We start from the raw sequence: 27,194 nt of genomic DNA, 5'->3' as shown, positions 1-27,194 counted from the left end.
AACTGACAACCGGAAGCGACAGATTCAAACCCCTACAAATGCCGGAGGAAAGATCACAGAAGCGCTTCACAGGAGGCTCCCAAGCACTGAGGATGTCACCTAGACAGGGGACGAAACATCTGCAACACAAATTCCCAGCTCGGCGAACAGAACCACAACAACGAGCACCCGAGCTACAAATCTTCTCACAGACTTTGAAGCGATATAACCTCACAAGACCTGTCCAGATTAGAAGTACTGAGTATTATTTAAATAGGAAAAGACTGCAAAAAGCTACAGCAAAGGAATTTAGGGGTCTTTGTGCATGAGTCACAATATACTTCCATCCACGTTCAGTGGGTAGTGGGGAACTCAAGCGGACTGTCGGTCTTTATTTCAAAGGAGTTTGGAATATAAAAGTAGGGAGGTCTTACTAAGATGGTGTAAGGCATTAGTCAGACCACAGCTGGAATACTGTTATGGTCCTTTATCATAAAAAAGATTTATTGTCAATGAAGGCAGTCCAGCGACAGTTCACAAAGTTGATCCTGGGCATAAAAAAATTTTCTTATGGGGAGAGGTTGAGTAAGTTGGACTTGTACTCATTGTAGTTTAGAAAAATGAGAGAAGACTGTATTGAATAATTTAAAATTCTTAGGGGCCTCACAGAGTAATGGTGGAGAGATTGTTTCCCTTTTTGGGAGAGTTCAGGACCAGAGGGTTTATCTCAAACTGAGGGGTTACCCATTTATGATAGAGTCACACAACACAGAAACAGACCCTTTGGTCCAACCAGTCCATGCCAACCATAATCCCAAACTAAACTAGTACCATGAAAAGGAATTTATTTTCTGATGAGAGTGAATCTGTGGAATTCTTTACTGCAGAGGGCTATTGAGGCTGGGTCGTTAAGTATATTCAAGGCTCAGATAGACAGGTATCGAATCAGTAAAGGGAATAGAGGGTTAATGAGATCACGGAGGAAAATGAAGTTGAAGATGATCAGTTAGGCGGCACATTTTGCGTGGCCTTCGGTGACTAAGCTACAGCGGATCACAGCCCTCTGAGCTGCCTTGAATTCAATACTGACACAAAATGCAAAGAAAGAACTTGCTTTTGCTAGACAAAGGCTGTTCAAATATGGGGATAGGCGAGGGAGGTATTTAGCCTACCTGACTAGGGAAAAGCATGCTCCCCAATTCATTACTGCAATCAGAGACAGTGCTGGGGTCCTTACATACGATACTAAAATGATTAATGAGGCTTTTCGGAGTTTTTACTCTGAATTGTACCAGTCTGAAGGTTGCAAGGACAGGAAGGCTAAAATGGATGCCTTTTTTAAGAACCTGGACCTCCCAGGGTAACCTTGGAACAGGCCTCTCTCCTTAATGGCCCCTTGACAGTTCAGGAAATACAGGAGGCAACTAGACAACTTCAGAGTGGGAAAGCACCTGGCCCTGATGGTTTCCCGGGTGAGTTTTATAAGGAGTTTATAGGGATTCTGTCAGGGCCGATGTTGGAGATGTATAATTACTCCTATATGCATGAATTCCGACCACCATCTTTGAGAGAAGCTAATATTTCCTTAATTCATAGAAAGGGGGAAGCTCCTGAGGATTGTGCCTCATACAGGCCCATCTCTCTATTAAATTCAGATTTCAAAATTCTGTCTAAGATCCTGGCGCTGAGATTGGAAAGGGTGTTGCCCCATATTATTAAAGAGGACCAGACAGGCTTTATAAGGGGCCATAGATCCTCTAGTAATATTAGAAGGTTGCTGAATGTGGTCCAAGTTTGTCAGCAACGATCGATTCAGGGGTTGGTGATTTCCTTCGATGCAGAGAAAGCATTTGACCGGGTGGAATTGCTGTATCTTTTTAATGTCTTAGAACAGTTCGGGTTGGGTGGAGTCTTTGCTAGGTGGTGGAGCTTTTAAATTGCTACCCTCTGGCCATGGTCATCACCAATGGGGTGAAGTCTGGGAATTTTACAATTGGTAGAGGTAGTCAGCAAGGCTGCCCCCTCTCACCATTGTTGTTTGCGTTGGTGATAGAGCCACTGGCAGAGGCTATTCGTCAGAATGTCCACAAAACCGCTCCGGAAGTGGGATCGAGGGCACACAAGATTACATTGTACGAAGATGACGTCCTTCTGTTTTCATCGAACCCAATCACCTCCGTACCTCATTTGATACAATGTATCAATTCATTTGGGGGTATTTCAGGATATAAGATTAACTTTGCAAAATCGGAGGCTATGCCTTTGGGGAACCTCAAGGATGTGCCAGAAGTCGAAGGTGGCCCTAAGTTCCTTTTTAAGTGGTCATGGGCAGGGTTCCAATACCTAGGCATTTTTATTACCCCTAAGTTTGATCTGTTATTTCGGACTAACTTTGCTCACTTGCTTGACAATATTGGGCGAGATCTCCAGAGATGGGAAGCTCTTCCAATTTCATGGCTGGACCAAATATCTCTCATTAAGATGAATGTTCTTCCTCATTTGTTTTATCCCATGTGTATGCTCCCTATAATGTTTCCCAGGTCAACGCTGCGGAAACTTATGGGATGGTTTGGTTCCTTTGTCTGACATCGTGGGTAGCCCCTCATCAAACTTACTAAATTGCAGTTGCCTCAAGGAGGGGGAAGGAGTTGATTTCCCAGACATCAGGAGGTATCAATTGAGTTCCCTGCTGTCCTTTGTCTGCGATTGGGTAGGTAATGATCTGAACTCAATATGGCTGGATATTGAGGCCTCCCAGGCAAAGAGCCCTCTTATTAACCTATTGTTCATGGATAAGATGAGGACAGTTATGGACCACTGCCGGAACCCCACCGTCATTAGTACGGTCAAGGCATGGAGGGCGAAGTGTCAGAGTGAGGGTTGTTTATCCAAGACTTCGCCACTTACACCTATAGTTGGCATGCCAGGGTTCCGACCAGGGATGATGGACCCAGGGTTCAAACTATGGGCAGTGAGAAGAGTTTCTAGTTTGGGAGACTTGTTTGAGGGGGATATGATGTCTTTTGAGCAACTGAGCCGCAAACACGGGTTACCCAGCAGAGATTGATTTTGTTTTTATTCAGGTTAGGGATTTCATCCAGAAGAAGACTACACTTCTCACTAAGCCCTATAAGCCCGGTACAGAGAGGTTGTTGCTACGTTCCACAAGCACCCTTACAGTTAGTGTCCTCTATCGCCTATTGGGTGGCAGGGCCTGGCAGGATATTAACCAGTTATGTGAGGTCTGGGAGCTAGAGCTAGGAGTGGAGATCTCTTCTGAAACATGGGAGAACATATGAGAGATTGCTCGAAAGATCTCAATCTGTAATAGGACATGCGCTACTCAGTTAGAAGTTCTGCACAGGGTTCATTTGGCAACAGACTGTCTGGTGAAGTTTAAAAAAGGGGCATCTTCAGTGTGCCCGAAATGTAAAGTAAGTGTAGGTACTCTTACCCATTGCTTCTGGACATGCCACTGGCTCCATGTTTACTGGAGGGTATTGAGGACTGAAGTCAAAGTAGACCTGATATCTCTCTTCTTGGGTCTACCGAATTTACCATCTTTAGACGGGCACGGGTAGAAACTATTTCATATTCTTGTACACTATGCACGGAAAAATATTCTGATGAATTGGGTGTCTGAGAACCCGCCGGGCTTGCTGGGATGGCAGAAACTAATTATGGAGCATATTCCCTTGGACGTTTTTTTACAAACATGGTGCACCACACAACAGACAATTTTTATAAGACATAGCAGTCCTACTTGAGTTATCTTAACTAGGGCATTTGTTTAACCAGAATGGTTAGGTTTGTCGAGCCCGGAGGGGGTCTCCTGAGTTAATACGGGTATATATACCACATTCCTGTTCCTTTGTTTGGGAGCTTTGCGCTGAGCATAGCTGTTCTGTGTTTTGTTTGCTTTTCTTTCTTTTTTTGATCTATTAGTTATTTACTTATTTATTGGTGTTGCTTGCACAGTGCTAGGGTTTGTTTTGTATTATAGGATAGATTAGTAGTTTGTAGACAGTAGTTGTATTGTAATTTAGTGGGTGGCACGGTGGCATAGTGGGCAGCACAGTGGTTAGCACTGCTGCCTCACAGCGCCAGAGACCTGCATTCAATTCCTGCCTCAGGCGACTGTGTGGAGTTTGCACATTCTCCCTGTGTCTGCGTGGGTTTCCTCCGGATGCTCCGGTTTCCTCCCACATTCCAAAAATGTGCAGGTTAGGTGAATTGGCCATGAGAAATTGCCCATAGTGTTAGGTATATTAGTCAGAGGGGAAATGGGTCTGGGTGGGTTGCGCTTCGGCGGGTCGGTGTGGACTTGTTGGGCTGAAGGGCCTGTTTCCATGCTGTAGGTAATCTAATCTAATTTGTGTTTTTTTTCTTTTTATTATACTGATATTTGTTTGTATTTTTCAATAATTTTATGTTTGTAACGTTAAAAAAATTTGCTAATAAATATATTTACAAAAAAAAAGTGTTAACCACTGAGACATTGTGCTGCCCTCTTCCTGCCAAAATGAATCACTTCATCCTTATGTTAAATTATATCAGCCATTTCGGCCACATTTACCTGTCCGTCTTCTTCACTGTCTACATGAGTTCTCTATCAGCAGCAAACTTTGAAATTATATTCTGTATAACCAAGTCAATAATATATAGCAAAAAGAACATGGTCCGACTATCAGTTCCCAGGGAACATTATGGCAGAGATTGTTCCAGTTCGAAAGGAAGAAAGTTTACTTATTCTATTTCTGTCTCTAAGTCAATTTAGGATCCAGCTCACCCCTGTATTTTCAATTTTGCTAAATGTACATTCTCTGGTACTTTATGAAAAGCCTCTTGGAAGGCATTAATCACATGATCCTCAGCAGCATTCTCTGTTACTTCACGTTGGCCAAAATAACAGGAGAACTCCTTGTTCCGGTCTTAGTCGTACAATAGAATGTTTACTGGTATTTTAAATTTTAAAGTCTCACCTGACTGACAGGAGTTTCAACCACACAGTGCTGCCATCAGTACTGAATGGAGATAAGTTGTCCCAGTAAAATAGATCAATTATGCTGCAAATCTAAGACTCCATTTTGGGGTGACACTGTACAACATTAATTATTTATATAGCTATAAATGCATGGGTCAGACCTCTTGTTACTATTTTAGTGTCTTCATTACCCAACTGCAGGTAATCATTTCAGAAAGTGTTCATTGTGCGAGTTTCTTTTCCCGTCTGTCACATTATAAAGTTGTTGCTAACTCAAAATGTGCTATCTGTAACTGCAGGACCTGTCTTGGAATTTGATTACTTATTATGTGAAGAATGCGGCAAAGAATTCATGGACTCTTATCTCAGTAGTCACTTTGATCTACCTGTCTGTGATAATTGCAGGTATTAAGAGTAATTTTATCCTTCGACTCTTATGCCATGTTTAGTGTTGTAGGGGAGAAATGGAAAAGAAATGGTCACAATGGCATTTCAATTATAATTAAGCATATTGGATCATATTCTTATTAATTACAGGGGGGTGTTTGCCAAGGATTTTCCAGAAATATAAATTCATGGGCTGAGGCCATCACTGTTAATACAATCACCTATTGCTCCTTAAAACCTGAAAACGCTGCAGATGCTGTAAATCAGAAACAGAAATTGCTGGAAAAGCTCTGCAGCATCTGTGGAGAGAAATCAGAGTTGACATTTCAAGTCCAATATCCAGTCTCCAGAACTGAGTTCTGAGAAAGGGTCACTGGACCTGAAATGTTAACTCTAATTTCTCTCCACAGATGCTGCCAGACTTGGAGCTTTTCCAGCAATTTCCATCTATTGCTCATTATTGTGAAAAGTTGGTGGAAGCTAACCTCTGTTGAACCATTAACAGCACTTCTGTAGTGCTTTACATGGGCAGTGTGTAGGAAATCAACCCCCACTATTCACGAAGTCATCACAAAGTTCAAGATTTTATAAAAAAGTGTGCAAATTTTCCCAATTTCTGTATTTAAGGTTGGTAGAAAGCAGAGACCAGGTTTCTGAACTTAACAAGAATTACTATTTATTTAAATAAATAGATTCTGGTTTCAGCTAAATAGCTGAGACCAACGACATATGCTATTAGCTAATTCTCTTAACTCCCTTTTAAACCTCTCCCCATAAACAGATGGCAGAGGAAGAAAAGGTGTTAAAGGTAAAGGGAAAGACTGGGAAGACTATTCAATGGTCCCTGTCCACAGCGTTTGTGGAGGTGATTCTTTTGGTTTGTCAGGACACGCTTCTCCTCAATCTATTTGGTTCACATAATATTTAAAATGTCTCTGACTTATTCCTTAAAAGCCACGCCTTACAGCAATTGATGAGGAGAAATAACCTAACTTTCTTCAGGCTTGAGGTGTTTGTACTGCAGAGAAAAGGAAAAGCCAGACCCTTCCTTCATACCCGTAAGCTGTTCAGCTCCCTGGGAGCCAATCACATAGCTGTTGGCAGACAGAAGACCTTTGTCATCAATAACTAGTTGCCGTTTCACAGACCAATCAATTTTGCTTCATTCCTCTTGTAATACTGGATAAGTTGTCATTAGCTGCCTTGACTACATGCTGTATCTACATTCTAACATTGTGACTTCTGCATTAGAATATCTAGATCCCTCTGCACCTAGAAATTCTGCATTCATTCTCCAATTAAGTAATACCCTATTTTTACATGCTTTTCACAATTTGATTTTTATGTTAACACTTTTTCTGGCCATTAATGGTGCTTGACCTGCAGAGAATTTCCAGCATTTTTTGTTCTTATTTTAGATTTGATCCATGGCAGTATCTAGCACTTATAAGAGACAGTCATGTTGGTGTAGAACTGGAGTCAAATACAGTATAGGCCAGACCAGCTAACCGTTGCAGGTTTCCTTCCTTATAGAACAGTAGAGTGTACCAGTTGGGTTTTTAGACAATCCAGTAGTTTAGTGGTTGCTTTTTGCTCCTAATACTTCCTTTAATATTCAGAATTTTCAATAAAAAAAATCAACTGGCATAGAAGATTTGAATTCACATTTTGAATTAAGAGTCACTGAACATAAGCACTATATGACGATAGTAGCAGAGCTGATCAGGAAAATGCAAATTAGATTTTGGAACTGTCACCAGAGGGAGCAGTTGAGGTAAATGGCATGGATCAAAGGGAATATGCTATGCTATGCTGATTGGGTTGGAAGTGGAGAGACGGTGGCTCAGTGGTTAGCACTGCTGTCTCTCAGCACCAGCGTCCCAGGTTTGATTCCAGCCTTGGGAGACTGTCTGTGTGGAGTTTGCATGTTCTCCCCATGTCTGCATGGGTTTCCTCCAGGTGCTCCAGTTTCCTCCCACAGTCCAAAGATGTGCAGGTTAGGTGAATTGGCCATGCTAAATTGCCCACAGTGGTAGGTGCATTAGCCAGAAGGAAATGGGTCTGGGTGGGTTATTCTTCAGAGGGTTGGTGTGGACTGGTTGGGCTGAAGGGCCTGTTTCCATTCTGTAGGGAAACAAATCTAAACTAATCTAAAGCTCATTTGGACTACAAAGTTTGTCATGTAACAGTTGGCTAAAGGGCCTGCCTCTGCTGTACATATTATGCAGAAAATATTGCATTCCTGACTGAAATAAAACAGGCAAATAACATTTGCATCATTCTGTTTAATTGTCATTTTGTGCTGCTGGACGTGATGCATAACCAAAGAGGGGAATTTTACAGCTGATCAAATGTGAAATGCACAAGTATTCAGTTGTTGCTAAATATCTACCTTTATTCATAGCTTTCTATTACTGAAGCATCGGTGCATAGATTCATGAATATTCAGGTAACCAGTGATTACAAGGTACAACATCTAAGATAAATGTCCAGTCTTACCGATACTTCTTACTGTACTTAGGTCTGATCTAATCTTTAGATAGTCTGTACTCTAATCTAAAGATTCTCATTAGCAGTGGAAATGTCAATCACCAGCTTCTTGCTTTATTGCAGAGATAGTGAAGAGAAACACAAACTAATTACCCGAACAGATGCAAAGCAGGAATTTCTGCTTAAAGACTGTGACTTGGACAAGCGAACACCTGTACTCAAGTACATACTGAAGAAAAATCCACATAATACCAATTGGGGCAATATGAAACTTTATGTAAGGCTGCAGGTAAGTAACACAGTACAAGGTGCAATGCACAGCTTTTTCCTGAGAAAGAGTGAGTGCTAATAACTAGCAGTGACCATGTTTAGCAATGCATTCATGCAAACTTTTTGACATAGCAATGATGAAGTAATGCAGATATCTATTCAGGTAACTGCTGTCCTTGTTTTTCTCAATCAGCTATCTGATTATTGGACTTAAATGATATTACATACCCTAAATTTGGCACTGTGGTGCTCAGATCAAGCTGATGCCAGTGATTAGACAACATCGTGTAAGCTGCTCAATTTCCCTGGACCACAGGGATCGAGACTGAGGAAGCAGAGCTGTTTTTGTTTCACATAAGTAGAGCAGTTTAGATCCTGTAACAGGCATCTTGAAACTGACATTAACGAAATGCATTTGCTTTTTCTTTAAGGCTGTATAGGTGACTACCTGATTTATATCTTGATACTTAAAGTGGTGGGAACTGTATTCTATCACACTCCTGACTTGTGCTTTGTAGGTGGCAAAGAGACTTTGCAAGTCAGAAGTGAGCCACGTCCTGTAGTTTTACCCATTCAAAAGAAACAAGACAATCTACTGTGGCTCTACCAATAAATTAACAAATAAAAACAAAGAAAATTAAAGTATTTCATAAATCAAAAACAAGTTTCCAGTTTATTGTACTTCACTTGAGTTATCATAGTAAAGATGTTATCAATGTATGTAAACACTCCCCAGTTCATATGCTGGTTTAGATCCAGACAAGCTGAAAGCATGGATCAAGTTTCTGTACTTTACGAGAATTGCTATTTGTTACAAATAAATAGTTTCTAGCTACACAAACTAATAAAACTCTCCCCCTACTGATGCACAGACAAAAGTGGTGCATAGGTGGAGGGGGAGAAAAAAAACTTAGGAAACGAGTCAATGTCCTCTGTCCGCAGGGTTTGTTAAGATGACCCTTTAATTTGCCAAGACGTGTTGTCTTTCTGCTCTCTCTCTTACCTAGCGTGCAGTCAATAGATTCATAAATTATAAAGGCTCTGACTTCATTGGTGAAAACAACAGTTTACAGCAACTGCTAAGAAAACGTACTGGCTTTCTTCAGGTATTTTCTGCCACAGTGGCACGTTCTGCTTTCCTGTTCAATTCCTGCACTAGCTGAGGTTACTATGAAAGGCTCTCCTTTTCAACCTCTCCCCTCACCTGAGGTGTGGTGACACTCAGGTTAAACCAGTATTGGTTGTGTCTCTCTAATGAGAAGTCCTGTGGTCCAGTAAGACTACGGTGACTTTAGTTCATGATATCTCAGTAAAAGGTATTGTACGTCAACATGTTTTATAACTAAACAGTCTCCTTATTGTGGAACTCAAGTCAAATAACTGAGACATATCAAGAAGCAGTGAATGGCTCCATATTGCCCGCTTCGGTACTTGTCACAGTTAGATTCACTTAGTTTAAAGGTGGTTTCACATTTGTGATTCCTCACTGTCCCTCACAGATAATTTGAAATCTGTGAGCAAATCTGCAACTGTGTCATCCTCCTGTTTTATTTTCAGATAATAAAACGTTCCCTTGAAGTATGGGGCAGTGAGGAAGCTCTGCAAGAAGCAAAAGAAGCACGGCAAGAGAATAGAGAAAAGATCAAACAAAAGAAATTCGATAAAAAAGTCAAAGGTAGGCAAATAGGCCAGCATTCAATTGCTTTTGTTTCCAGCATAAACTAACTTAAATAATGTTTTTCTCCCATTCACACCTGCTTTTAATTCTCTTTTTCTTGCCTCCATCCCTCCCTGCATTTCTTCTTTCTCACGCATAAATAATGCTCGCTTGTTCCCCTGGCCTCATTGTAGACCTTCGTCGAGCTGTGAGAAGCAGCCTGTGGAAAAAGGAATCAACTCTTCACCAGCATGAGTATGGTCCAGAAGAAGAACACGAGGAGGAGGAGGATACGTACAAGAAGATATGTACCACATGTGGCCATCAGTTAATCTATGAAAAAATGTAATTGATATAACTTTATGCTTCCATATGTTATGTAATGATTTGGCACTTCAATAATTGTATAGGTTGATTTTCTTTTAATAAAGTGAGCATTTCTGTACATTTGCTACTTTTGAAAAACTATTCCAATACTGACATTTACCAGCATCTTTCCTGAGTTTTGGTTTTTAAAAAACATTACATAATCAACTGTAACAGAACAGGAAGAGGCCATTTGGCACATGTCTGCACTAGCTCTTTAAATGAGCATTATCTACTGTCAATCATCTGTTTTTTCCTCACACTGTTGCATGTTATTTCTATCCAAATAATCATCCAAAGCTTTCTCTCATTTCTGTTTGCTTCTTTTGTAAATCACTTTAAGACTGTGCCCTCTGGTTCTTAATTGTTTTTTAAAAAATGCCCAACAAACAGCTTGTAGCCACAACCCTGAGCTTAAGAGATTCAATGCTGTGCCCATTGAGCGAGCTGGGAAAACATGAGAAAGGGTAACTGAAAGCACTGGGAATTTAAATTTTATTTCATGGTATAGGAAGTGACGATGCCTTACTTTCTCACATTACCACATAGAAGACAGCAGTCAGCTCTCCCCACGGGCAGACTGTCAGTACTCTACAGCTTTGGGATGTTATTATTTCAAAATTTTTTGACAGCATAACTGTAGGCCAGTCCTTGCTGTTCATCCTACAGAGGTTACACATAACACTGCGAAGGAAAAAAAATTACAATATACAAATAGATGGCCAGAAAATGCCAGCTGGTCCATAAAATCCACCCCATTCTCCCACACTGCAACAGAGCAATCTAATCTTCAACATTCACTGGCCAGCAGCTTTGTATTGAGGAACAAACATTAAAACTACAAAAATCCTTTTAGCAAACAGAAACTATTGAAATGAATATATAAAACTGTAAACATTTTTAATGTCACCTGAATTGAACTATCCATTTTTGGCACTTCACACTGATTTACAACTCAAAATCTGATGGTAACATAATCAAGAGAAGCTATTCATTTGATTATGTCACCAACATATTTTAACATGAATGAGCACTGTAAAATTAACCTCAACACCCTCAAAGTCCCATTGCTGGCCATCCCATCTCCATTCCCAGGCATACTGGAAAATGCACTCCACTGGTATAGAACAATTAATTATCTGTGCTTTCAATGAAAATTTTTGTCCTGCATTATGATGGTTTGTTACAGGACTATGCTCCAAGAATCAGGCCATGTGAAGGAACTTCAGGTCAGAGGCCAGCTCCGCATTGCTAACCAATCGTTGTTCATTATAACAGGACCTGCATCATTCTAATTTGTTACTTTGCTAGTAAGGCTTTAAGTCAAATATAATGTTTGAAAGACCACTTTTATCTTGTGCTCACTAGTTTTGTATTCCTGGGGTCTTCCCTTTCTTAATCAGTGAGCTAGTCAACCTTTGTCCCTTTATAGGGCTTGTTATTTTAATTGGCCTGATCACAAATGCTGTGATACACCTCCAAAGTGAATGGGATTTGAACCTGGATCTTCAGGCTGAAGTACAGACATAGCCACAATACAGCTATCAGGTTATCATGGTTTAACATTCATGCTGACTTTATAGTGCCACCCACAGGCAAAGTATGCAACTACCTGTCATGGGACAGCATTCTGAATGTTTCACTCAGTCTTGCTGGCTGAGAGATAGTAGCACCACCGGCATTAAAAGGAAAAGTTCTTTGCTTCTACTTTTCAATACAACATAGTCAGCCTTGCAGTCTGTGAAGCAGAGGATTCAAAAGCCACAATTGATTCAATGGCCCAGTGTAATTCGATACATTACAGTCATTTCACAAAGGAGCCACAAGGATAACTTGATGGTTCAGAACATTAAATTGCAAGCAGAGGTCAAGATATGGAATTTGTTCTAAGTTTTGGGTAGTATCAGGAAGGATATATAAAATTCGACTTCACATTTCGAAAATCTCAGGGAGTTGGAGAAGAGGTTTTAAACATCACCTGTGATTCTCAGATTGTATGTAAACTGATACTTAATGGTTACTGCAAAGCTAGGTTCAATTCCAACTATGCCATAATGAAACGCAATACACAACAGCAAAAGCTTCAAACAATCATTTTTCCTATTGTTGTAAAGGAAATAGAAATAATCAATGCTATATTCAAACTGTGGACTGCTCAAAAATACAGGATCGCAATGGAATGTGCTAACCAATGAGCCAACTTAAGACATCTCTAGTTTTAAGCATGTACTGGAATTGATGTGGCATGGATGCAAACTCACAAATCCCAATATCTGCAACATATTTCCTCCAATTATAATCCAGCTGTTCACTTTTGGTTTATCCTAAGACTTTGCCTTTGGTGATCAAAAGCTGATGAATAGCTAGTCTGGTGGAAAATGCCACACTCCAGACAAACAAGGTCTAACACAATCTTTAAAGTGAAAGAATGACTTTGAGATACGATCAGTACAAGGGGACATGGGGTCATAGTTCAAGTTACATATGGTATCAGCATTAAGTGTTCCAAATTCAAAGATGTTTGCAATCTCCTGTCTTTGTGTCCATGATATTTGAGTTTGATGAGTCATAACATGGCCCAGCTCAGCTAAATCTGATGCACTGCACCAAGAATTACCAAGTTACTCTGCAGTGTAACAATATCCAAACAACCTCCCAAATATTCAAGTGCAGGTTTGAAATCAAAATTGTGCAATAAGAGAGTTTAATGTCTGAGGTAGAATAATTAGTGAGTATCGCTAGAGTAGTTTGCTGCCCCATTAGTAAAATGGCAACATTTCCAAATTTTCTTTTCTCTCTCATCAATTTTTCTTTCTCCTAGATAGGTTTATATAGTAGTGTACAGCACAGAAACAGGCTATTCAGCCCAACCATTCAATTTGCGTTTATTCTCCACTTCAGCCTCCCATCCTTTCTCATAAAAATGTACCATCATGGCCATCTATTCCTTTCTTCCTCAATGACTGCCCACTTTCCCTTAATATACATCCATACTTTTGACTTTAACAAATTTTTGTGGTAGCCTGTTCCACAATCTTCTTCCAAACTAGCTCTAGGTAGAGCAATAGGTTAACTAAAGTTGGTGGAAAGTAGATTGCAATAAGAAACAATAAGAACAATGGTTAGAAGACAGATGATTAGGGAGATAGACTATCAGGAGCCAATCCATAAGAAGAATGCACGCAGAATAACTTGAAGCTTGTTGCAAGGCAAGATACACAGTTGAGAAAAACAGTTTTGGCAAATACAGTCTACAAATAAAAGACAGGAAATGTATAAGACTATTGGTGCAGTGGATCAGAAACAAACAAATTGAAAAATGTTGAGGGAAAAGAATCTCAGGACTGTCAATGAAACAATAAAAAAGGCAGTCTTCTTCTCAGTCTCAGTTCCTATACTGTCAAAAGTTGATGGATACACAAGTTCAATAAGTTGGGCAATATTTGTAGCAAACATATCATCAACAATATCCAAATCATCACCAATTTTGGCTGGAAACCAATCTTGGTGAAATTGGAATTGCAAAAGGGTAAAAGTTGCATATCTGTCACAGCTGTTGGAAATATAGCATTGTAGAAAAAAGACCTGTGCAAGATATGTTTTTAGTATTCATTAGATTATTTTCCTTTGATTCATCCAGTCAGAACTATGTAGAAACAGGACTTCATATTAATTCCTTACAACACTGTTTAATGGGGTTAGCAATGGAATGGAAAGTGGTCCATCATTTCACAGATGATACGCAATTCAAAGAACTGGAAATGATATAAAGTAGGTTGATACATGTCTTGTACAAGAGCAGCAACAAAAGCAGAATGGATTCTGAAAAAAGGTTAATTAGCTCAGGTGTCAGAACCCAAGAAGAGGACAGGGTAAGCTTTAGATTCTGTAAAATATTCAAAAATTTAATCAAAATTGCAAAGTCATCTTTTACTTGGCAGTATTCAAACTTTACTAAACTAAATGTCTCTGAATACAGGTATTGCCAGATCTCTCAATATTGAATTAGACAGATGTCAGGGTTTTAAAACAAAACTATACCCGAGGGATGGTATCCTGTTTTATACACAATCTGGTGTCTAAAGAAAGAAAAGCAGTTTGGGAAGAATGTATGAATTCAATAAAATTAACCTATAGTCCCCAAGAGGTTCACCCATTTGCTGTTTCTGATTTGCTAATACAGTTTGCTCATAGCTTCATGACTTAAAACACAAGCTCTACCTTCATTTCAGTAAGTCACATTAGCATTTTGTGGGAATTGGTAGCAGGGTGAGAATTTTGAAGAATAAAAAGATAACACAGCATTAGGGGGTTAGTTGATCATGAAACAAGTCCCATTTTGCAATGGTGATTTGTATAAAGGATTAGCTCGGGCATAGATACTCTGCTTTTGTACACAGCGCCACTTTCACCTCAGGCTCATTGCTGCTACAGATACAAGCCAAAGCCTTTTTATGAGACATGACCAACTGGTGGTTGTTTAAGTACAAGTCTAATTGGTCAGTCAAAAGGGGTCTTGACCTTCTGTAATACGACTAGATGGCTTAACAGTGACCGGACCCAATAAATTACAACATTGCTATCAGCCTTCAGTCACTTTCATTAGAATTATAAAAAATATTAATTAGTTTTTTCAACTATGTGGTAGCTTCATCTCTCCATTTCCCACTCTGTGTGACTTGGATGGGTTTATAAAATTTTAAAACAGCATACCCTCTCATTTTTTTTTAAAAAAAGGACAGTATCCCAAATAAATTCAGTCCCATTGATATCAATAGAGTTACCTATTGCTGTTGCTAGAACCAAAAGAACACAATACAACGTCTAAATTCAAAACTTTGGTCTACTATCAAGGAGCACAATTTCAGACAAGTTACAACATGCAACTTAAATGTATAAACTGGAAAGTAGATCATAAGGAGAGATCAGGTATTAATTAGCAAGATGCAGTATTACACTGTATCCAAAACCAAACCAGACCAAGTACAAAGCAAATTTAAAACTTAGGTCAATTCCAAAAGACTTAAATCAAATTATGTATGTTCATCTCTTGAGCCTCTACAGTCTCTAACTATTAAAGTCTATTTGTTTGTTTTGAGGAGAGGAATCCTTTCTAATGTGAATGGCAACTTTCTTCATGCTCCATGGTTTTCACAGATAATTGGGCAAAAAAGCTTCAGAAAAGGTATTATCAATACAAGGATGTTGCTTGTACTCATTGATGAAAGACTGAAAGAAGTGCCAAAAAAAAAAGGTGGGATTTGGAAAATACGACTGCAGTACACAATTGTGATTACTGAAGAGCGCAGAACTGCTGATAGACAGCTAGTATGTGGTGGTCCAGCTCAGCTGTGAACAGCAGGTTCTCCAAAGTGACCATGTACTGTTGAATGATTTGGTGATGCTGTAAGACAGAAACAATGCAAATGTTAGTACCATCATGTCAAAGTATTGCTGACCTGAGCTGCCAGTTTACAAGGCTGTAGTACCAGTAGTTCTCTGACTATTTCTGTTCAAATAAGCGGAAACGCTACCCTTGTCCAAACAAGATCTGCAAAGATTCCCTTTAAAATTTAATTGTGTATGGTCATATCAATGTTTTGTCCAGATACACATTATTCAGGACATGGAACTTAGTGGCAATATTGGTGTCTGTGCAACAATGTAAAATTGGCCAAATTCTACATGGAATTTTTAAAGTTAGCTTAATCATATGTCTTAGCAGCCACCGCCAGCAGTGTCACACAAAAATAAAATTGCTTTGACAACAAACATGGAAAATACTTTGGATGGTCTAATTTTGAACAACATATCATGGCATCTTAACCCGAAGGAGGGCAGAATAATGAAAGAGGAAATCGATACACTGGATCGCAATTCCTCTCGTGCTATTGAACACTAGTGCACTAAGTCACAGGCAAGTCATGGCACAATCAAAAATATTAGGACTGATTGTCTCAATAGCCTCTGCAATAGAAAGTTCTGGACTCAAGCACAAAATCTACACTGGCATTTTACTGCAGTGATGAGAGAGTGCACAGCAACTGTTGGAGATGTTATCTTTGGATGGAATATCAAATTGAGGCTCTCCCTATTTGGGCAGATGCAAAGGATTTCATTGCAACAAAAAGGACCAAGGAGTTAGCCCAGTCTCCTAGTCAATATTTACCTTGGCTCAATCAGAAAAGGTAGACAAGATAAACTGCTCCCACTGGATGCCTGTATGAGAACTAGGGAATGCAGAATTAAGGTCCGTGCAAAGGATTAGGATGGGTGGGTCGGGGGTGTGGTGTGATATGTGAGGAGGAACATTTTTATGCAGCATTGTTTATTTCGATAGTGGAAGAGGAGACAATCAATGATTTTAAAAGGAAACTGAATGAGTGCTTAAGGGAAACAAATTTGCAGGCTATGGCAATAGAACACAGGAGTGAGTTTTGATTGACTTACCCTGTGCAATGATTCGACAAACACATCAAAACAAGATGACCTGATCATTTAACTTGCTGTTATATGCAGCCATTGCTGAGTGTAATTGGGATTATGCATTCACTTACACTTCAAAAGTAATCAATTGTACACTGAATCATGTATGAACAACCAGAAAAATTCCTAAAACACTAAATGCAGTCAAAAGTGCTTTCTTTAGGGTTATTGCATATATCTTTCCTCGTATTTAAATAGACAATATTTTATTGGCACCATACCTTATATTGGCCAAACCATTTTTATGATCAACATTACTAACCTGGAGGAAAATTTGCTGTAAACGTTCAATGCAGTTCTTATACCAAGGTGTGTTAAAATCAATCCCACCAGTTTCACACCTTGCAAGATGTTCTGTCAAGATCATTATAAAACGCTGTGAAGAATAAAGAATCTTCAGTACTTAAATGAAGAATTCTATGGAACAAATGTGAAAAAAAAATAAGTGGATTAAAACAGGGGAACCAAACACACAACTTTACCTGGAAAATTACTAGGAAGAGGTTTTTCTGTTCACTTTGAGCAGATTCAACCTTCTCCTGAAGACGTTCAATCTGTTCTTCCAAAGGACCATCTTCATCTTCATCACTGTTCTGATCATAGTCATCATCACTGTCTCGCTTTAGAAAAAAATACAATCATACCATTGCTCTAATTAGTTAGAAATTTTATACTCTCCCCATAAAATTGTTCTAAGTCATTAATAATGTCTTAATTTCTTTCCCTCCACTCCAAATCCGCTTATTGGCAATTTCTTTCCAACAGAAATGGATATATTTATGTTTGGGAGACCTGTAATTGTCAAGTGCTGTAGTTGAGTAAAGACACAAAACACCCTCATGCGTTATACAGCCACACAAGTAGTTTATGTTCTTTTCCCATGCAAGATGAAATCAGTTTATTTATAGGAATATTTTCCTTTATTTTTGCAAGAGGGAGGGATTTAATGGTCGGATATCTCAAGTTGTTCAGCAACAAATTTCAGTTAAAGCTCTATTCTACATTTCCTAGTAAATGGAGTTCAAAGTTTCAAATGCTGCCTCCTTCATTGTACCACTTAGTGCTAGATATAAGGAATCACCTGGATGCTACAGGAACAAGCCACCTTGGTTCCTCTCCTTAACATCAGAAAATTAAAAATGAATAGCTGTTCATTTGAATTGCAACAGGTGAACTTTGTTTCTGTGCTATATATCTCTATGACTCTACAGAGGATTCTTGCCTTCCCTTCAATAAGAGCTCATGAATATCTGCTTTCTGGAGAGCCAGAGCTAGCACTACTGGTGAATATTGCTCCACTCTGTGTTGCTAAAAGACTGATTCCACATAATGATCAGAAATCTCAGTGCTCCCTCTCGTGGCACAGGATAAACACTGCAGCCACATTTTCCACCAATTCAATTTTTAAATTTTAGATCCTAACTGCAAAAATTATATCTTGTAGACAATGAAGCCTATGTGTTAAAGAATAGCCTTGACATAGGTGACATAAAATCAATGTAAAGATAATGCTGGCTATTCTATCTATAGTGACTGCATGAGGTCAGCCCTCTGGACCTTATAGATTACGAGTTCCCTGATTGGACCAGATTAACAGCCCCAATCAGGAACCCCTGGCTGACAGGAGTGTCATTGCCCTTTGATGTGAAGGGCACTGCTTGTCACTGGCCACTCGGGTGTTTCCTTTCTCCCTGGTGGTGGAAACTGATTAAAGATTTGTGCACCTTGTATCTTTCACTGTGTCTCACACCTGCACACACACAACATCGGTGCTGGGGAAAAATAAGCACTACCGCAGTTAGGCAGTAGTGTTGGGGTTTAAAAAAAAAGAAAAAAAAGGAGTGTCAGACTTGTGTTTGCTCTGAGAGAGCTGGATCAGTGACAAGGACTCTCCATGTGTAATATAAAAAAAAAGAAATAAAACAGGAGTGCCAGACATTTTGTTCACTCTGAGAACTGGCTCTGAGGGAGATTGATCATTGTCAAGTACAATGCACGTGAAAATAAAGGGTGACTTGGTGATGGGTTACCTGCCTCTGTAGAGTTATAAAAAACGGAAAAAAAAGAACAGGAGTGTCAGAGTTCTGTTTGCTCTGACAGCTGGCTCTGAGAGAGCTAGATCAATGTCAAGGACTCTCCACATGTAAATGAAGGGGGACTTGGTGACGGGATACTGGCCTAAAACTAAACTCAGCTACCCTTCGAGAGCAAAAATGAGGAAAACAAAGTTAACACCAACATGTTGAAAGAAGAGGGGGCAAAATGGGGAATATCCCATTTAATTTTAATTACGGCTTTTCCAAGTTCTGATGAAAGATCACATCCTGAAGCATTAATTCTGTCTCTACAGAAAAGGTGCCAGGTTTTTAAAAATAGTTTTTTCCGTTTTTATTTCAGATTTCCAGGATCTGAGGCATTTTGATTTTGTATCAGAGTTTCTGACAGACTTTCCCTCAGTCCCCCAATGTGATACACCTTACACTATTCACCTCCAGCACTGAACTCACCCAGAAGGTACAGCACAGAGAGACAGTGACTGAGAGACTGCATGTTAATGTGAGGAAAGGTCCACAGGGATGAGTAGGGTCGGACAGCAGAGATGTGGTGAGCAAGATTGGCAGTGACAGAGAAGCAAGTAGAAAGTTTTATCTTGTATTTTGATAGGTTTATTTTATTCGCCAATTTAGAAATTTAGCATTGTAAAATATTTCAATTTATAGGCTATGATGTTTTAACAATTTTCTGATGAGGAAGATCCTACAGAAACAAACTACAGCTTTCACATTAATTTAAATGATAAAATCTGATTTGCTTAAAGTTGCTTCATTTAAAGTTGCACTTTTCAGGAATGGAACTACAACTTTAAGTGAGGACATATCACAGTCTTGCTATAACAAACTGGTTAAGTGTGTTAGATGTTTTTGATAGAGAGACGTTTGTCAGACTAGTTGTCATCATGTGCATATTCCTGTTCCTTGTATTTTAGGAACAGTTTTGGTAGTATGCAGCACATAGCGGCCAAGTTACAACACAAGCTGCAGAACAAAACCAGTTGACAGCAAAAGAGGGAGCCCCAGCTACAGCTGTTGCAGCACTAACATAGTACTTTTCCCACTTCCATTCTCTGATATGAGCAGGAGGCCCAGAAAACCGAGACAAGTGACTTACAATGAAACAGCAGTGATACAGGTGGGAGAGGTCTTTCATTTTTTTTTGAATCAGGATGGGAAAGAGAACTTTGAAAATATTTTCTATAACCTCTGCGCAACGATAATTACAAGAGTACAACAAATGCTGGAAATCTAAAATAAGACCAAAAAATAAATGCTGGACATATTCAGCAGATCAAATGGCATTTGTGGAGAGAACCAGAGATATTGTTTCAGGTTAATTTCTGATGAAATGTCAGCGACCTGAAACGTTACCTCTATTTCTTTCCACAGATGCTGTCAGAATTTGGTATTCTCAGCACTTTTTCCCCCTAACCTATATTCAATTAAATTTAAAATAAAACAAACTTACTCTTTTGTGCTGTTTATCCAGTTTATCTTTAGTCTCTTCAAGTTCCTTCTGGACCTTTTGTACATGTTTGTTCATCTTCCGGATAGTGGAGTGAAGAATTTCCCAGACATACAACCTAAAGTGCCACAAGATGGTTAGTTCCACTCAGTTGCAAAGACTGATCATAGTAGAATGCTACGGTGTCAAGTGTTCATACAGATTACCTAGTGAAATCGTGTGCCATTTCTGAAGAGAAGATCCAGTTTGCTACTGCTGCACAGTCTACAATCTGTGTTCTGATCATTTTATCGACCAACATAGCCATCATCTGCGGAACATCAAGAAAAATTGGTTATTGGACAGGAAGCTGAAAATGTGTTGCTGGGAAAGCGCAGCAGGTCAGGCAGCATCCAAGGAACAGGAGAATCGACGTTTCGGGCATAAGCCCTTCTTCAGGAAGGGCTTATGCCCGAAACGTCGATTCTCCTGTTCCTTGGATGCTGCCTGACCTGCTGCGCTTTTCCAGCAACACATTTTCAGCTCTGATCTCCAGCATCTGCAGTCCTCACTTTCTCCTATCGGACAGGAAAGTAATATGATATTGGGAACTAATCCACCAATTTCATATTCCCAGCAGAGATGTCTAACTGAAGGGAGTAGGGGGTCAGACAATAGCCTCCAGCCCACTCTATTCAAATGTAGCTCTCCATTTGAGTGCAGTCTTTCAGTTCAGGCTGTGCTTTCTTGCCTGACACCTAACAACATGCACACTAATAGCAAAATCGCGTGAATAAGTTGAAATAAAAAATGATAAAGGCCTAACAAACATAAAAATGAAAATAAAGTAATAAGTATATCAATTGAGGAAAAAAACCTTAAAACAAGGTAGATTTTGTTAAATTTAAAAAGAGAAGGGGCTTTATATTGGATACGTGCAGTCTGATTAAAAATCAGAGGTGCAGTCAGCATTAATCATTGAATTGTGGGTGTCAACAGGTATTCCAATCAAGCAAAGGATAGTTGATAGTTTAGGTCACTTTAGAAGGCAAGAATAAGCAATAGTGTGTTTTGCTCTTAATTTACAGATTTGTTATTTGCTAGGAGAGAAAGGGACAACTTTTACCTGAGGATGACACTTCCAAACATCAAACATGACTCTTAGTACATGTAGTTTGCCCTCATCACCTTCAGCCAAAGTCTTAAAAATCTCATGAAACCTACAAGAACAAAGAAACAACTGGTAAAACACACACAAATAAATGTAGAAAGAAACATCACGAAAATGTTGGTGAGAGAAATTGAAGGCTGTGTATCATTTTCTAGACTTTTGACAGGCCCCTTCTCTCTCCTCCATTTTATTGTTGTCTTTCATCCTCTTTCTACAATTTGCCCAAATAAAGAAGGTACTAAAACATCTGGTTGACTTGGCCCAAGATATTTTCCTCTTCCTTAGTTGAAGCACTTATTTATACCCTATGCCAATAGACAACAGGTGCAGGAGTAGGCCATTCTGCCCTTCAAGCCTGCACCACCATTCAATATGATCATGGCTGATCATCCTTAATCAGTATCCTGTTCCTGCCTTATCTCCATAACCCTTGATTCCACTATCCTTGAGAGCTCTATCCAACTCTTTCTTAAATGAATCCAGAGACTGGGCCTCCACTGCCCTCTGGGGCAGAGCATTCCACACAGTTACCACTCTCTGGGTGAAGAAGTTTCTCCTCATCTCTGTCCTAAATGGTCTACCCCGTATTTTTAAGCTGAGTCCTCTGGTTCGGCTCTCACCCATCAGCGAAAACATGTTTCCTACCTCCAGAGTGTCCAATCCTTTAATAATCTTATATGTCTCAATCAGATCCCCTCTCAGTCTTCTAAACTCAAGAGTATACAAGCCCAGTCACTCCAACACCCAGATCTCTTTGTACTGCCCCTTTACCTAAATTGATTCCATTTAGGTAGTAATCTGCCTTCCTGTTCTTGCCACCAAAGTGGATAACCCACATTAAACTGCATCTGCCATGCATCTGACCACTCACCTAACTTGTCCAGGTCACCCTGTAATCTCCTACCATCCTCATCACATTTCACCCTGCCACCCAGCTTAGTATCATCAGCAAATTTGCTAATGTTATTGCTAATACCATCTTCTATATCATTAACTCTCCAAAAGGTGAAATAATCAACTAAGGATTCAATGAAGCCAATCTTATTGTATTTACTGGGAACCACCAGAAATGAGCACAATACAACACGTCACGTTAATGGATAGGGGATCATTAAACTTGGCTTGTTCACTGCTTTACCTAACCCATCAAGAACACCAATTGTCATGCGTTATGATCCCTGATAAGACAGTCAAATCTATTTGTTTGACCAGGGACGAGTAACTGCATTTGTTCTTAAGATAAACAAAATAAACTTAACAATGCAAAATTAGAACAGTAGAACAATGTATAATATTTCACCTATACCCTAACATCCACAATTAACATGCGATAAATATAAGTAACAGAAACAGTGGTCAAGTACCCCGAGAGTATATCAAATAGCAAATGTGGTCAGGACGAATGCACGGATTTCTCAGCAAAGGAGGTCATCAAATCATGTTGAAACTTTGCGTACTTCACAATGGATATCACATCTTCACTGCTGAAGATCTGGCTTCCAAACTCCCTCAAATGCCACTCCATCACAGACTGCTTCAACAACTGCTCACATCAAGTTAGTTCAATCTCTTCCTGAGATTGCATTCAGCACCTAATCATGGGCACATATCTTGCTCTTTTGCAGACAGTTGGCTTCACTGAGCTCCAATATTTCTCAGTTGCACCAAGCAAATACTGTCGTGGTTTCCTATAACCCCACTCTCAGATGGCGTTGAACCATCAATGGTTCCCAGGGCTCCTTCCAAAACCCAATCTGTTTCAGATTGTTCTCAGGACTTCTTCTGAGCCATAAACCCAATTCTTAGTTCCACTTAATGGCTCTCAGAGCTTCTGTGAGCTCCAAATTCTCAGAGCAAACTACAATAGTCCCTTTTCAGTATGGTCCAGGTTCAAATCCAATCAATCAGAGCAGACGGTGGAATTTGAATTCAATGCAAAAAAAAAAAATCTGAAAGTAAGAATCTACTGATGACCAAGAATCCATTGTTGTTTGTTGGAAAACCCAACGGTTCACTCATGTCCTTCAGGGAAGGAAATTTGCCATCCTCACCTGGTCTGGCCTACATGTGCCTCCGAACCCACAGTAACATGGTTGACTCTCAACTGCCTCTGAAATGGCTGTGCGAGCAACTCTGTTCAAGCGCAGCTAGAGAAGGGCAATAAATGATGGCCAGCCAGGAACAACCTGGTTTCAAGTAGTCTCTTTTCCTTCAAATGGATCTCATGGTCAGATTTTTGCACCATACCCAACCTCATTTGCAGCTGCTACCCCCACCCTTCAAATGAACCTGGAACCCTCGGCTGAGAATGTGCAGCCTGGATATGCACTGGAACTGACAGGACTGCCAAAAATTGTAATCCTCAGACTGTCCGTAAAAACTAAAAAGTTTAGGGTTTCTTAACAACTACTTAGTGGACCGTATTAATTGTTTAGCACGATGTGGGTTAACTTTAAAGATCGGTGAAGCACGAGAGCAAAAACCAGTATTTCGTAGAACAAAAATAAATCCCATTATTCACTGAGCTAATTGCAGGTTTATAAATGAAGTGGCACACAAACATCCACTCCCAAACATTTTGTTAATAGAAAAGGAATACACTTACTTTGCCAAAGCACTGAAGGAATGGCTGAAGGATTTGGCAGCCAAGTGAAGTAAAGTCTGCACAAAAACTTCAATCTTCAAAGGATTAAAGCTGAATCCTTCATCTGAAAAGGTGAAGCGCAAGAAAGTTGGTCATTTAATCCCAGCAGCACTTTTCCCAAATTAAGGTAAAAGGTTAATCCTATTTGAGAATCATATTAAATTAACTGAGTGGGTGGCATTTTAGAACCATATAACGATAGGAGGACATCCGTTGTACATGAAAGGTTTAGATAGGAGGAGGCAATTAGTTCCTCTCCATGGCTCTTCACTCGGTTCAGAATTATTTTTCTTTACATATATCTTTCTACTTTCCTTTACAAAATTGCTCCTGAATCTGCTTCTACACTTTTAGGTGGTGCATTTTAAGCCACACCAATTCACTGTGCAAGAATAATGTTTCTGCAAGCCATCTCCAATTCTTTTGACTATCATCTTAAATCTGTATTCTCTGTTTACCAACTCAGTTTACAGTTCCTTCATATTTGCTTTATCAAAGCCCTTCATAATTATATTTTCAGAATGCATGGCAAAGTGATACTTCTACATCATTAAATGTCTTGCTCTTGACAGTATAAAGAAATTTAAGATTAGTGAATTGGGAAATACCAGAATGCTGATAATTTCCCACATTTGAAATAACACCACAATTCAGAGTATTTGGCCAACAATAACTTATTTATCTACTAGTGTTAGGGTAAACACATGCCCAGCAGTGCCAAATGCCAGATATATAACCCTCAATTCTGTGCCCAGAAATTATAATAATGGAGGGAGGCAATCATTTTGGCCTGAATAGCTTGGGCCATTGATTGGTGGATTCAATTTTTTTGAAACAATATGTTCGTTCATGGGATATGAGATTCACTACCAAAGTTTACATTAGCTACTGATTCATAATTATCCTTCTGAAAATAGCAGTGAGCTATCTTCTTGAACTGGACGTAGATGTCTGACCTGCTCTTATACCCTAGATGTAGACAGTAAGAGATTGAATATGGTAGTGTTAATGAATGTTTAGATTAGATTACTTATAGTGTGGAAACAGGCCCTTCGGCCCAACAAGTCCACACCGCCCGCCGAAGCGCAACCCACCCATAACCCTACATTTACCCCTTACCTAACACTACGGGCAATTTAGCATGGCCAATTCACCTGACCTGCACATCTTTGGACTGTGGGAGGAAACCGGAGCACCCGGAGGAAACCCACGCAATCACGGGGAGAACGTGCAAACTCCACACAGTCGCCTGAGGCAGGAATTGAACCCGGGTCTCTGGCGCTGTGAGGCAGCAGTACTAACCACTGTGCCACCGTGCCGCCCACAAGTGATAGATGTTAATGATAGATGATTAGCTTTGCTCTGGTTGGAGACTGTCATTGTCTGGAATGTATATGGTGTGATGTCACCTGCCACTTCTCAGGTGAAGCCTGATTATCCAGGTCTTGCTGTATGTAGACACATTATAAACACCACATTGTCAAGTTTCATATAATCCTCAAACTTCAAAATTATACTTCATATACCCAATCCTAGGTAAATTATAAATCATCAAGAATACAGAACATAGAAAGAGTAGAGCACAGGAACAGGCTCTTCAGCACCAATGATGTGATTCTAAACTAAACCACCTCCCTGCACTTTATCCAAGTCCCTCTGTTTCCTGCCTGCTTATATGTCTCTTAAATGCCTCTTACATGTTGCTACCGTACCTGCTTCTACCACCTTCCTGGCAATGCACTCCAGGCATTTACCACAAACTGCGTTAAAAAAAAGCTTTGCACATCTCCTTTAAATGTTTCTTCCACTCATCATTGTTTAAATTGATTTTTCTCCAAAAAGAAAAGACAGCAAAACAAGGTGCAATCACAAGCAATAAACAACAGTAAACAAAAGCCGACCACCCTCCCCATGGCACATACCTCCCCCAAAAATATAAAGAGAAAAATGACAAGCAACCATAATAAATAGAAAACATATACAAAGCACATAACATAATAAATTAAACCAGCAGTGAGATAACTGCATTAACAAAAGAAAAAGGAAAATAAAACGAGAAAAAAAAAATTGCCACAACAGAAGATACCTCTGTGTGGAACAGTTACAAAGACCCTTTGCATGTGAAAGAAAAGGGTTCCAAATTTTTGTTAATTTATTAGAGGAGCCAGATAAGGATAATCTAATCTTTTCTAATTTAAGACAAGTATAACATATTTCTAACCCAGTGTACATGAGTAGGCAGAATTAGGGATTTCCATTTTAACAATATCAATCTTCTGGCCAATAGGGTAGTGAATACTATCATGTCTTTTTTTTAAGGGGAAGAAAGAGGGTGACACCCCACTCACTTAACCCTACGCCACAAGCATTTGACATTTCCACCTATGCAGACTGTTCATAATTTTACATACTTCTATCAGGTCACTTGTCAGCCTCTGTTGGGAGGAAATTTAATGGTCTTAATATTGACCCATTGGGTCAAACTGAACTTTCTGCTTAAAAAAATCATTTCACTATACTGTGCTTGCTATCCCTTGGCCAATAGTACACTGAAGTTGCCATATCCCTTTGGATATCATCTATCAGTATTTTGTGAGGTTGTTTGTTATAAACAACACTTTATAAAGTGTATATTGAAAGTCCATTATACAGCTACAGTACTACCTTCTTAACCCTTAAGAAGTCAATCAGGCTAGTCAGATATGATATCTGTACCAGCCATTATTAACATACAATTTTCTAAGTGGCAATTAATTGTGTCTTTGACAATGATCTGCATGTAATAGTTTTCCAACCAAAATTAAAATAACTCCTTACCATCATCATCATCCTCTTGATTAGGATTTGGTAGGTCTTTTAGTATGCTTAAGATTTCATCATTGCTTGCTTTGCTTTTAATAGCATTGCAGACACTGACAGCCACAGCATAACCAGGCAGAGAACCTAAAGCATCAACAAAAATAATATCAGCAAGTGGGCTCAAGAATTCACGTCAAATTGTCAAATTTAATTTGGTAACTTTCTGGTTCACTAGGGGATAACTTACATTTGTGTTTTATTTTTAAACACTATTGCTTTACTTGCAACATTGCAAAATAGAAAAATGGATGACTCATTGATTATCATTAATGGAAGAAAGCATAAGAAGGAGAACCAGTTAACACAAACATATCACATATAATTGATAAGAGCAAGAAGGGGAACACACAAGCACAAAGGATCGATGTATTCACAAGACATTGTATCCAAATGCACAAGACAG

General features: G+C 39.4%; 2 protein-coding genes across 3 annotated transcripts in view; one reads left to right on the top strand and one right to left on the bottom strand.

Annotated features, from left to right (window-relative positions):
- The window catches only part of xpa (xeroderma pigmentosum, complementation group A), a 12,803-nt gene extending 2,591 nt beyond the window's left edge, over positions 1-10,212 (top strand). Inside the window, exons 4-7 of the mRNA XM_043719282.1 lie at positions 5,263-5,368; positions 7,964-8,129; positions 9,668-9,785; positions 9,962-10,212. Of these exons, the coding sequence (XP_043575217.1) occupies positions 5,263-5,368; positions 7,964-8,129; positions 9,668-9,785; positions 9,962-10,116 (545 nt within the window). The 3' untranslated portion in view covers positions 10,117-10,212. The remainder of the gene's footprint in view (positions 1-5,262; positions 5,369-7,963; positions 8,130-9,667; positions 9,786-9,961) is intronic.
- The window catches only part of LOC122564420 (nuclear cap-binding protein subunit 1), an 80,286-nt gene continuing 63,266 nt past the window's right edge, over positions 10,175-27,194 (bottom strand). Inside the window, exons 16-23 of one of the 2 annotated variants that reach the window (XM_043719261.1) lie at positions 26,750-26,875; positions 23,894-23,996; positions 21,244-21,337; positions 20,345-20,448; positions 20,142-20,256; positions 17,102-17,239; positions 16,882-16,995; positions 10,175-15,537 (exon numbers count right to left, since the gene is read on the bottom strand). In XM_043719261.1, the coding sequence (XP_043575196.1) occupies positions 15,427-15,537; positions 16,882-16,995; positions 17,102-17,239; positions 20,142-20,256; positions 20,345-20,448; positions 21,244-21,337; positions 23,894-23,996; positions 26,750-26,875 (905 nt within the window). In that variant the 3' untranslated portion in view covers positions 10,175-15,426. Of the gene's footprint in view, positions 15,538-16,881; positions 17,037-17,101; positions 17,240-20,141; positions 20,257-20,344; positions 20,449-21,243; positions 21,338-23,893; positions 23,997-26,749; positions 26,876-27,194 lie in introns of those variants that run through there. The other variant, XM_043719270.1, reaches the window with a different exon arrangement.

This window comes from Chiloscyllium plagiosum, chromosome 2 (genome assembly GCF_004010195.1).
Source record: "Chiloscyllium plagiosum isolate BGI_BamShark_2017 chromosome 2, ASM401019v2, whole genome shotgun sequence".
Lineage (NCBI taxonomy): Eukaryota > Metazoa > Chordata > Chondrichthyes > Orectolobiformes > Hemiscylliidae > Chiloscyllium > Chiloscyllium plagiosum.
The sequence above is the reverse complement of the archived record's forward strand: the minus strand, read 5'-3'. Positions and strand labels throughout refer to the sequence as shown.